This window comes from Ustilaginoidea virens, chromosome 2 (assembly GCF_000687475.1).
Source record: "Ustilaginoidea virens chromosome 2, complete sequence".
NCBI lineage: Eukaryota > Fungi > Ascomycota > Sordariomycetes > Hypocreales > Clavicipitaceae > Ustilaginoidea > Ustilaginoidea virens.
The window spans coordinates 5831546-5844328 of record NC_057317.1 but is presented as its reverse complement, the minus strand read 5'-3'; the positions used below and the strand labels follow the sequence as shown (position 1 = coordinate 5844328).

The 12783-nt window shown below is 51.1% G+C and overlaps 2 protein-coding genes across 2 annotated transcripts; both read right to left on the bottom strand.

Moving 5' to 3' along the window:
• Positions 1-4012: 4012 nt before the first annotated feature.
• UV8b_03281 (uncharacterized protein) lies at positions 4013-6320 on the bottom strand (the record flags this gene model as incomplete). The annotated part of the gene is made up of 7 exons (XM_043140779.1): positions 4013-4304; positions 4369-4499; positions 4574-4717; positions 4777-4962; positions 5021-5427; positions 5500-5678; positions 5779-6320. The coding sequence occupies 7 exons, from the start codon at positions 6318-6320 to the stop codon at positions 4013-4015; spliced, it is 1881 nt and encodes a 626-aa protein (XP_042996713.1).
• A 2680-nt stretch (positions 6321-9000) lies between these two features.
• Positions 9001-9693, bottom strand: UV8b_03280 (uncharacterized protein; the record flags this gene model as incomplete). Its single annotated transcript, XM_043140778.1, has 1 exon — positions 9001-9693. One exon carries the CDS (start codon positions 9691-9693, stop codon positions 9001-9003), a length of 693 nt encoding a protein of 230 aa, XP_042996712.1.
• Positions 9694-12783: the final 3090 nt, after the last annotated feature.

The window sequence follows — 12783 nt, the reverse complement described above, 5'->3', positions numbered from 1 at the left end:
GTAGGCTGGCGGGAGCTCTAGCTGGGTCATCCTATAACCCAGGTCGGTCCGGGTTTACCGGTCCTCCTATTAAAACTATCCGTTTATCGGCTTAAGTAGGCCGATATTGACGGGAAGGGCCAGGTGCCGTGCCTATTTTTAGCATTATCGGATGAGGCGTTTAGGCCCGATATCTGGTATCATAAGCGGCGGCGTTAGTTTAGTGGGTATTATTATCATCCAGGTCCTCTATTGAAGGAAGCATATCATCGGGGCCTATAACTCGACCCTTATTGGGCATGCTATGACCTTAAGGGGCATTAAGATAGCCGCCTCGGCTAGGGGTATAATCCCTAAGTTGATATGATTGATCGGGTCGGTCTTATAGGCTATAATCATCGGCCGTTGCATATTATTGATAATAATAAGAGCTTTCCCCTGTTTCGAATAGCGGCCTATTATAAATAGGCGTCTTCCCTTTAGGTTATTAGGACCGGCCCCTATCTTCTTCTTTTTCTTTAATAGGGGTAGGGACATAAGGCTTCTTTAATATAAAGGGGGGGACGATAGGTTATTATAACTGTAATCGTACCACTATTAGTATTGCGAAGTCCCTTAGCGTTAATAGGGCTTATGAGTGCCGTAGTGAGAGCCTTAGCAAGGGTATTCGCATAACTATTATGGGGGCTCGTGATAATAATAATAAGGGCCTTGTGCGTGTATATAAGGGCGTATTTTAAAGCCTTTATATCTCTTGCTTGGTATTACCGATGGGTAGTAAGGTTTCCCTAGTAGGGTTGAGCTAGGATAAAAATATACTGCAAGCAAGTTATCGGGTTACTTCCTCTTGAGGCCATTATGGATTCTATTGTTATTGAAGGCATTCAAGTAGGGTTGGTGTTATTAGGGAACCCGATACTCCAATATATACGCCGCGTTCCCGTAATATTGAGCGGAATTGCCGTAAAACCTGAGCGTTAATACGGCGGAATAAGGCTTTATTCCACTCGCTATAATCCTCGCGGAATTATTCCCAAAGATCATCATCCAGGTGGGTATTTTCCTTATAGGTATCTATAAGAAACGCGATACAGTTATATAGCTATACATTCGTAGCATTATTAGGGTCGACGGGCTCTATAGCGTTGGTCCAATTATCGTCAAAGAGTGAGGCAAACCGTTATATCCTCTCAGGTAGCTCTCGTGGTTATTATGATGATATTGATGATGAGGCTATAATATTAAAGGGGGGGGATGTATTGCAAGGAGTATAAGATTCACTCTTGCAAGGAGTATAAGATTCGAGAGGGCTTTTACCTGTAGTGGTAGGGTAAAAGAAAGAAAGGGGTAGAATAGGAAGAGGTTATAAATCGTTCTTCCTAGATACTGAGGGTATCTTTAAAGATCATGATATTTAGCGTATCTTATTCTTCCTCGTGATAGATAAGGGGAAGGAGAGGTCATAAATCGTTCTCCCTCTGGTTAGCACAGCTAAGAAAGCTCAACTGCCTCTTCGAAATCAATATCTTGCTGATCTATAATGCATTGTTTTTTGCGGGATATAATTATCCTATGAGTAGTAGTTATCACTACTGATTAGTATTGATATAAACTCGGGGTACCCAGTTATACGTAGGGTCGCGCGCGTGGTATTATATACCGTGAGGTCACCAAGTAAAGGATTTATTGACTTTACTAATGACTGACTATCTAAGAGGAAAGAAAGGAAGCAAAAGAGTAATTACACGATGTGGCCTTTTTGTGCGTGCCGTAGTCACGTGCATCGGCGCGGTCGGGCCGGACTGCCCGCGTGCCCTACCGGGCTCAGGGGCACAGGGGCAAAGGGGCAAAAGTGGCCAAAGTGGCCACATCGTGCGCAACGGGTGTGCGCGGCACATCCGTCGCAATGTGCCCAATTGGGCACCTTGCGACAGCGATTCCGACACTTGTGTCATTCTACTGTCTAGGTGGCATATCTTTATCATCCACAATCTCGCCACTTGCCCCAATAAAATTGCCCCATCCTCAATCCAGCTTAGTTCAAATATACCTCAGTTTATAACTCAAACTATAGGTTTCTATTGTAATTAGCAATTCTAGTAGCTCCCAACTTTAAGTCAATTTGGGTTTATGTCTGCCTTTATCGCCAGTAGTTCTATCATTTGTTTTAAATCGTAGTCTCGTAAGGATAAAGTCGTATCGCATTATATTTTCTTAATTCAACCGCAGCTGAATTCTTCTGACTGCAGTTAGGCATCGTAGGATCTTAATTCAACCGCAGCCGAATTCTTCTGACCGCAGCCAGGCATCGCAGGAGTGACTATAGAAGTCGTATTAAATCGCATTTTCTTAATTCAACCGCAGCCGAATTCTTCTGACCGCAGCCAGGCATCGTAGGAACTTTAGGTGACCGCAGCCACCCAGTTCGATATAGACCCTCACACGCAGCTATCGGTCTAACCATTCAATCCAACCGCAGCTGAATTCTTCTGACCGCAGCCAGGGACTCTACAGGCCTTCACGCGCAGCTATAGACCTGACCTAACCGCAGCTAGGATTTTTCTGACCGCAGCCAGGAACTCTGCAGGCCTTCACGCGCAGCTATAGACCTGACCTAACCGCAGCTAGGATTTTTTTTTTTGCATTATGATTATAATTATTCGGTCGTTCGTAGTATTCGGACTTGGAAAAAGGAGGCTATGACAAAGTGTTGCTGAATCCGGTCAAATGAGTGCCAAGGTGTGATGGTGTTAGCGGTGAATGGTTCGCGCGACTCGTCGAGAAAAAAAACCTCAGGAAGAAGAAGATAATGATGATGCATGCAATAATATCGTAGTTGTAGCGGATTGACAAAAAGTCCCAGTCTCATCACCATGAATTCATTCCACTGACCATGGGGCCAAAATGTGTTGTGTAGGAGGGTTGATTTTCTTCGAGCTAATCTAATCTCTAATCTAGAACCCCCACTATTTATCCCTTCAACAGACCACGCAGTGTTCTGCTCCGTGCTTTTTCGGCCCCCCAACGCAAATCGCGTCGGCAGCAGCTTCTTTTGTCGCAACCTGGCCATTTGTTTCTCGCGGGGTTTCAGGAAACTTGCAGAAGAACAGCTATATTGAAGAAGGTTAACGAGCCCTGACTTACCAGTACTCGCTACACCAGCCATTGATAGTGGGCACAGGGGTAGCCCTAAGGGGCTACTGTTCCCTCGGTTACGTGTGCCACATTCTAGCCGAACATTCCTGACAAATACACGAATCCACCGATATCCCCGGCAATACGGGGCCCCTTGCGTCCCGAGCGCCGTGCCTGGCCCCTCCCCTCCCCTCCATCAGCCTGTGGGGGGTCGAGTCGATCTGCTCCGCAAATCAATCAAAGATCGCGGTCCCGCGCGGAACAGCACGCCAAATACATACATACCCTGTGCAGCCATCCGGGGCTGCTGTTCCGGACGGCCGGGTTTACTTTGGCGGGCTCCCCTCGTTGCAAGCCGAATGTAGCGCGGCGCGGGTGCCATGGGATTACCGGTATGCTCCTCGAGCAAAGGAATACATGCCGAGTCTGCGGGTGGGATCCAAGTAGAAACGGGAGGCGAGCAAAGTTTCCGCGCTTTCTTTTTTTCATTCCTAGCGCCTTGCCGGGATTGGTAAAGCATTACGGCATAGACCTATGGAAGCATCCGAGGCACAAGCCCTGTTCCCGTGATATCGCGCTAGCGGGCGCCGTGTACTTCATGTTGCCTTCTAATAATACGCATAGTTGGCGTTTCCCCAGCCTCGGTCCAGGCGGTGCAATTTCAAGTTTACATAGTCAAAGTCACTTGCGTCTCCAAACGCCGCGCGTTTTGACTGGCGTTCTACTTGGATCCCACCGTATGCTTGCCATGATTTAGCTTAGCTCCAGCACGCTAGGCAAGAACCAATCCAAGGATTCAAATAGGCTTAACGATGAACATTTAACGATAAACATCTATTGCTCTACTCGTCATGAATAATCGAGATCCTGCCCCCCCGCCCCCCCCCCCCCCCCAAAGCTATGGCCTCGCCCCTCCCCTCCTGTGGGCCGCCCTGTACAGTCTATCAATGTCAGACTTCCACTGCTGCCGGTCTGGACGCAACACCCGGCGGTCGTACGTATACAGCCCATTGACCTCCCCTTCAACGTCCGTCGTCTGCGTCCAAACGCCTCCGCTGCACGCATAGCGGGCGACTTGCTCCCTGAGTTCTCTAAACAGCACGCTGGCACGGTAGTTGTACGAGTTCAGGTCCGCGTTGATTTCGTACGTCTCGTTGATGTGGTCAATGGCTTGCTGGACATTCCACAGACTGGGCAACATCTGGTTAGCAAAACAGCACATGGAAAAGTTGGCCGTCATCTGGGTGGCTTTACTGCTCCATGCCAACAACATGGCCAACGCCTCCAAATTCCCCTTGGAAGCCGATTCTCCCCGGGTCATACGGCGACGAAAGGATCGAATAGAATGGAGTGCCGCATTGCGGATTGGCGTAATGGTGGTTATCCTGATGGGGAAAAAAAAAAAAAAGGGTTCTTAGCACCACCCAACGCAGCCGCTCGTAGCCTCCTGAGCCCTTACTGAAAAGTCGCCGAAGCCGTGGTCATGCCAGCCAGTAACTGAGTCAATGAGCCTTGAAGGGTCAATGCCTCGGACGACTTGAGTCAGCTTCTCCTCGGGATATGGGGTCCCCCGAAGCTGTCCCCATCCTTCGTTGTAGATGACCTGTGCGTGCATTTAGTGTTGGACTCGTCGTCGCCCAAGGTGCAAAGGTCCATTCTCACCCAGATTCCAATACAAGTATAGCTCTTGTGCTCGTTGATGAGGAGTTGGAGCTGTCGCTGGAACTCTGCCTGCTGTTGGGCGTTGGGCGGTCGGTTGCCATCGGCGGGAAGACTGGGCATATCCTGTGTTACGAGCAGACCTAGCTCGTCGCAAGCGCGGTAGAACAGGTCAGGCTCGACTTTGATCTGCGTCGCTTCATGTCAGCCACTGGGAGTGTCCGGCGAGCACGAGCCATCTCCGTACATGCTTGCGCAACATATTGAAGCCCAGACTCTTGAGCATCTTCAGGTCGTACACCATGGCCTCGCGATTCGGTGCAAGGTAGAGACCGTCCGGCCAGAATCCTTGATCCAGGGTGCCAAGAAGAAAGACAAATTCGCCGTTGAGAAGCGGCCGCTGAACGCCGTTGACTTTGCCGCTGGAAATCGTGCGGAATCCTATATAGCTGCTGACCTCGTCGTCGCCCGTGCTGATGGAGAGGTTATACAGGGTTGGTGAACGAGGGGACCACAGCTTCGGGGAGTTGACCTTGAAGGTGAACTCCTCGTCAGATATCCCCGACTGCTCTGCCACGACATGTCCGTTTGGATCAATCACCTTGACCGTGACCTCGGCACTTTGCCGGCCCGAGGTATGCGCAGTGATGGTGACTGTTCAAGAACCTTGGGTCAGAAATGTCATATGAGCCACGGCGAAAACTAACGGAAAAGCCAGCAATTTACCGCCACCGTCCATCCCTGCCGAGACGTCAAGCTGCGTAATGTGATTTTCGGGCGCCCTTTCCATCCATACCGTCTGCCATATGCCCGAGCATGAGCGGTAAAAGATGTGGCTGGGATTCCGGGTCTGCTTCCCAACGGGGATGATTTCCATATCTGTGGGGTCGTACACGAAAACGAAGCTTGTCGATGAGCAAGTCAGCCAAGCATTCTCTCCCTCGCCAATCTTCTCAATTGCAACTCGCCTGCATGCGCCGCATGACATGGACGATAGGAACCTACAGCTCATTTTCTTGCCCCCGTTTTATACTCTGGGTTATGTCAATGGTGAACCGGAAATACCCGCCAACATTGTGTCCGACCTTGACGCCGTTCAAAAACACGGTAGCCTCGTAATCGACTGCTTCAAAGTTGAGGAGAACATTCTGCGACTTCCAACCATCGGGTACTCGGAAAGTGCGAGCGAACCACATGTTTGTCGGGTTGAGCTGCTGGACGCCAGAGAGGCCGCTCTCAACGCATGAGGGGATCATGATTTCGCGAGACAGCGCAGTGGACGGCGGTGGTTGCGATGGAGCCAGGTTCGAGTCGGCAGCGTCGTACGTCCAGATGCCGTTGAGACTCTGCCAGTCCTGACGGTGAAGCTGGGGACGGGGATGCTCGGGCCATGGGTTTGTTCCGACCTTGTAAGTCCAGTCGGTATCTAGAGGCGGCTTCTGGACCTTGTATGGCACAGGAGCTCCTCCGTTGAGTTGCGCCTGGCTTTTCCCTAGTGCGCCAAGGAGAAGAAAGCCGCCTACAAGCACGCGCTGGAGAATATGCATGATGCTGAAAGAATTCTTGAATAGAGAAATGTCGTAGCGATGCTTGATCATGGACGCATCTGTCTTGGACAATGGAGCAATTTTTCCACCACGCGAAAGAAGCAGAAGTCACTTACGCACGTGCTGGGGATCCATCCGTGAAGCTCCTTCCCCGACGCTCGTTCACACGCTCTATAGGCATCATTCCTTCCTGCAGGAGGAAAGACGGGGGCAGCGACAGGGCAGCGACAGGGCATGAGCCCCATCTCTGCAGTATCACGCCAAGGTGAGAAGGACGCAGATTTCCGGACCATGGTACCTTCATTTTGGCATTGATGCCGTGGGATGAGATATGTGCTCTTGCACCCCAGGAGTAAGGCAGTCGGTCGACATTGACCACAGCAGATGCACGCTGAGACCGTTGGAGGAGCGGGTGACGCCTGGCGTGGATGCGACTGCGGGGAGCACCAGACTCGTTGGGGATATTGTGTCAGTCAAAGCTGCATTGGCGGAGGCTTGTTCAATTTCTGCATCCTGTACCAGACGCCAGGAGGAAACGAGAAAAACGAGTTCGTGTTTGGTGCAGGATGCTCGGCATGGCTGGTGGCGCCAAAAGTCGGCTGGCGCTGGCGAACCTGAGCGGTTCTGCAGCAGCATATGCGTGCAACGTGAGCGTCGCGGAAGAGGGCAATCTTTTTCGCCCGACTAGCAAGGAGGGTGGTGGTTGACGCGCTGGTCGAGGAGCTGGTCGAGGAGCTGGTCGCGGGATAGCAAAAGTCCTGGTCGAGGACATGAGAATGGGCGATTGAATTGAATTGAATTGAATTGACGAGCTGCGATGAACAACCGGATGACTGATCAAGCGGAGCAACTCGGAAACGCTGCCAGCTGGAGGGTCGTCGACACAGCTGCCAGTCTCCCCGGGAGCCTCCAAGCCTCCAAGCCTCCAAGCCTTGATGCATCCAGTCGCTTCCTGGCTTTTTATTTCTCTCGACTTGTTTCCACCCTGCGCTCCCCGTTCATCCGGCTCGTCCTTTTCGTCCTGTTCGCCCCGTTCGTGTCTGCTAGCAAGTCTCTGTTGTCCAGCTCTCAACCATCATCTCCGCCATGTACCGAGCACCGAAAGCGGCATCTGACTGGCAAGCCCGTGTCCCAACTTGGACACATCCAGATCCCACATCCGTCAGCCATGCTACACAACCGACACGCACATTCACCGCTCAAAGATGATCCGACCCCATCTGTGAAGCCCGCGTCCGTCTTATTTCCCACTTGCCAAGTCATGGAAAGGGTGGCTGACCATGGTGACAAGCCGCGGCCGACGCTGTTTCTTTTCTCCGGCATTAGATTGGCTGGATAGCTATCGGTCGCATGATGCTAGGCCATCGCCAAGCGACTTCCTCGGAAAAGGAGCGAGGCTGAAGAAGCCGTCCGCGAGGTTGCAATGATGCATTCTGTCTGATGCAACGACGCAAATAAGCGAGAGATGCGACAACCCCGTTGGCGTGCCAATGCAGATTGAGCTGCTGCATCTGGGAAATTCGAGGTCCAGGATTCACCTTGGGGCTGCGTGAATGGTCGTGCAGCCGCTATGCCTGTTTGCATGACCATCGGCCGGTTCCCGTTCACTGCCATCCGTCGACAAAAGCAGCAAAAGCCGACAAGGCGCGTTTGCTGTCCCATCGATTCCTGCCCTGCTTTGCATCCCGTCTCGTACTCCCCGAGCCTCTGAAACCCGCCTCGTATCCAGTCGTCTGCCTGCCTTGCTGGATGCACAAAACGCAAACATGCGGCAACACTCCCGACGATTGCCGTTCAATTTCACATTCCGCTGCCACCCCCGCTGGCGCACGCTGCTTGGACATGATACGTTGGCTGCTACTGTCCAAGCGACATGGACCGTGGACGCGTCTGCGGGAACTAACTCTGTACGATCCGAGGCTAATCTAACTAGCGGGCAAGCAGCTGCCATGTCCCCGACCCCCAGGTCCACCTCCAATGCAACCCATCAGGTTGAAATGCATTTGATGGATGATGGAACTAGGCACCCCCGTATGAGACCCATCGGCCCGTTTCGGCACGAGCTAGCGCCCCTCGCCTCACCCACTCCGCGAGGATAATGGCATTTCCTGGATTTGTACTGAGCCTTGTTGGTAGCATCCAATTTGCGTCTGATCCAGTCTGGTACAAAGGACCTTCAAGGGCCTCCTGGTTGAGCCATCGGGAAAACTCGGGACTCCTCTGCGGAGAAGCTGGCGTCTGGTCTTCTTGGGCTCAGGGAGAATGAATGGCTGGATTGGCGGATTGGCGGCGATCCCTGCAGCCGTCGACGTCATGGGGGTCGGCTCCACCGATGACGCCCAAAACCCATCCTGGAGAACGCGAGCAACACCACATGACCTTCCCGCAGCAGAAACACTGTCCCGGAAATAGAGCACAAAACTTGTGGATAGCTACGTGTAAAGATCATAGGCCTTTGCTGGAAACCGTCCAGCGTCAGAACTGTCAATTGACTTGTCCATGTCGTCGTCATCATTTCACCCAGTGACAGTTGGTTCTGATGATTTTAACAATGCCAGTCTATTAATATTACGCGGCGAGCTCTGTCTAATCATTCTAATGCTTCATAAACTTTAAACCGTAGCCCATAAGTCGTCATCGTCATGCATTCCATCGTTACTAGCCCGCTCCCTTCCATCGCCTACCACGGCTGGTACTTGGCCCAGTCGATTGCCGCAACGTCCTTGTAACAACTCGTCTCGTACGCAAAATCATGGTTCGAAAAAGACCCCTCCGGCAGAGGATCCAACTTGGTGCACTGTGCAACCAGCCTGACAGGCACGCAATTCGGCGGGATAGCATTGGTCAACTTCAGTCCCAAATCAAACTGCTTGACGATGAGAAACTTCTTCTTGTAATACGGCACCGTCTCGTTGCAAATGGCATATGTCTCGGGATACATGAACGTGTACGGCACAGGGGGCCGCGTCAGCCCGATGCCCTTGGCGCCTGGCCCGCCGTCGAGATGAGCCGTGTGTGCCATATCGGAGCCCTCGTCGTTGGTAAAGAAGACGCCCCATGGAGAGAGAGGCGTGCCAATGTCGGAAACGACGGTCGATCTGGCAAAGTGGAACTCCAACGTAGTGCCGTTGATGTAGAATGTGAGAGGGTTGGTCGATTTGCCGCCGACGCCAAGCAGGGACTGGCCGGCGCCGACGTGGATGCTGTTGATGTACTCCCCATGGATGGAGGGGAAGAAATCGCGGTCGGGCTCTGTGACGTTGACGACGAGATTGAAGGCTTTTGATTTGGACGAAGGAGGCAGGTCGGCGCGGGAAAAGAGTGGGGAGGCAGCGGTGAGGCTGGCGAGGAGTAGTGCAAGGAGCTGGTGCATGGTGGGTTTTCTTTCTCTGCAGCAATGTTTTGATAATCTACTCTGTACTGTGGATGATGATGATGGAGATGATGGTGGTGGATGGTAAATGTGTGATGCCTGAGTGATGATGTCGGTTTTATACGTCCTCAGCAGGGGTCACGTGACGGATACCTAGCTTTTTACCTTTGATTTTCATCAGAGTACTTACCTTGTGAGAGCCTTGAATAAATGGCAGGAAGGTCGGTCTGTTGGAAACAGGGAAATCTGTCAACGAGTGCATGAGGTCATTGAAGGGCGGCTTTGACGGGTTCCCTGTGGAAGGAGCCTGGCGCTTGTGAGGGAAGGAGCTGGAGCTGCCGGGAGGCTCTTTGGGGGAAGGAACAGGCTCGGAATGAAGCGTCAGCGTCAGCAGGGCTGGTGGAAGGAGCGCTGCCAGTACTCGACGTGTTGGTCCCTTGGCGTCCGGCGGTCAGGGCATTGTGATGATGGCTGAGGACTCTTTTTTTTTTCTTCTTTTCTCTCTCTCTTTTTACGGCCAGTCAACGGGCAAAAGTGCGCAGATCGGGGAGTCGGAGTCATTAAATAAAGGTAAACTACTGGAACATATACTCATGGTTAAAGGTAACAGTTCCGGGCAACTTCCGCTACGCGTTGGCGACAAGTTCCGAGCCGAATGCCACATGGGCTCCTGCCTGATCTGGTGATTGTAGCTGACGGGTATGAGTTGCGGAAACGGAGCAGGGCACGTGCGCACGTCATAGGTCGGTTGACGTACTCCGTACGTACGGAGAGTCCCGCTTTTAGGGGCCTCAATCGATGCATTGCAACTTTCATGCCATGGACCAGACTCCATCGGTCGCGGTGATGCTGCTGGATTCAACAGCCTTTGGACAGGGAGGATGAAATAGGGCACGTGTAGTCATGGAATCAATCGCACTTGCACACATACATTTCAGTCGCACACACAACACGCCGCACAATCACACACATGGTATGTACCTAGGGTATGGTGGGTGGGCGGCCAACAGGCAACAACATTAGGCAGCTTGTTTCGCAGCCACGACGTTGCAGAACTTGCCCCAACACAGCCGGCAGTCATGGCAATTACAACATCGCATCGGAATCGCAGTTGCATATCGCTTCAATTGCCTTTTTTTTTTTTTTTTTTTTTTTTTTTTTTTTACACGCAGGACGAGCCATGTACACGAGTACAATGCTCCGTACTGGTTCGAAGGGCCGGATGATTGGCTATGAGTAAGTGCGATATTATCAACAGGCATTGCTTCCCCGAGGAAAAAAGTCGTCCAAATCTTTCTTACCAGCTTCAATTTTTCTCTCTTTAACGCACCACTATCCTTGACGAGGCATACCTCCACTGCGCTGGAGTATTCCAGCCCGGGCCTGCTGCAGACCTTTTACACCTATTCGGCCATGCTGGTGTGTCTCTTGTCGGCATAGCCACCCAGTACTTGTAAATGATACATACCATATATACCTAGGTAGTAAGCTAATACGATGCCTTTGCGCACAGAGACGCTACACTTCCTGTCATGTACTCACCTTTCCAGGGGTATATAGGACCATATTCCTCGCCTTGACAGACGTAGACGGCATCAAGAACGACTATCCGACATGATTGGCATAGCGATCCTCTTGCCCGCCGTCCTGGCTGCCTCGGTACCTGCCGCAAGCCTAGTAAGCCCCTGGGTCGACAAGTGTCACTCCGGTACAGTCAATTGCGTAGACTGCAGGCTGAATGTCAAAGTGGCTCAAGGTGTCTTTGAGCCTAGGGCGGCCAACGACTTTATACAGCGCGCGTGCCAAAATTTCACCGCTTGCTCTTGCCCGCGAACTCAACTAGTAGAGGATATATGCAAGGAAGAGGCGGTATTGAATGATGGTCGGTGTCAAGATATAGCTACGTTGCGTACCTTCTGCCAAGGTCGTGGCATTCCCGTTTGGGGGGTAGATTTCTGCCCTGAGGGGAATGGTATTATCGACTACAAGGATGAAGATTTGCGGACTGAGAGCTAGCCTATAGGGACTTGGGGCGTGATTCGCGAGCAAGTCCAAATTGACATAAATAGGCTTACCGAAGATGAAGTAACTCCCAGATGCTAAAATTTTTATTGCGGTTTAGTCTAGAATTCCTATTATTATTTACAACCCTATTCTGTTTCAGCTAAATCTCTGTAGAGTGACAGCTACTAATGCTGCCCTTATTATTACTAGACTAACCCGCTGTGGAAGTTGTAGAATATTGCTTAAACTGTCTCGTATTACTGTAATTATCTATTGCATTTGATACTCCTGCATCTCCTTCCCGGGCTGTCACCAATGTGCAGATATCGTGATGCCGATATCTATCGGGCCTTGAGGATTATCCTGCAGTAAGATACGCCGACCTAATTTTACACCAAGTTGACCCTATCCAGCAGGGTACTCTATAGCCCGTACTAGTAAGCAGCCGGATACATATTAGGCAGATAAAATATTGCTTAACTGAACAATCTAAAGTAGCACATGTATCTGCTGAATTCAACGCCATGTAACCCTCCGGCGACAGTTGGCACGGCGCCGGCGCCGGCGCATAATTCACTAGTGCGCATAAATACACAACACCAGAGCAAGCGCGGTGTTAAATGTAATAGGATGATGTATTATTCTATTATTACGATGAAGAACTAATATATAGAGTCTACTTAAAGAGAGAGAGAGAAGAGTATTATCGGGTCGAAATAATATTAGTCCGAGTCATCAGATCAACCTAGATTTCTGTCAGGAAGCAGGGAGAGAAAGCGGTCTATTGTAAAGGGTTGACCTAACCTGTCTCAACAGTACTCAGGTTACCAGCTATTTATAGTGGGCACGGGGGTAACCCTAAGGGGCTACTGTTCCCTCGGTTACATGTGCCACATTCGTATCCGGATATTCCCGACACATATAATGATCCACCGGTATCCCCGCCGATATACCCCCCCAGGATGTACTTTATCGAGTATATCCTGCTATATAGCCAATTCCCATAGAAAATAAGATAGCAAATAGAACCATAGAAGTCATCATACCATAGCAAGAAGAGCGGTGGAGGCGCTATTATTGAAAACA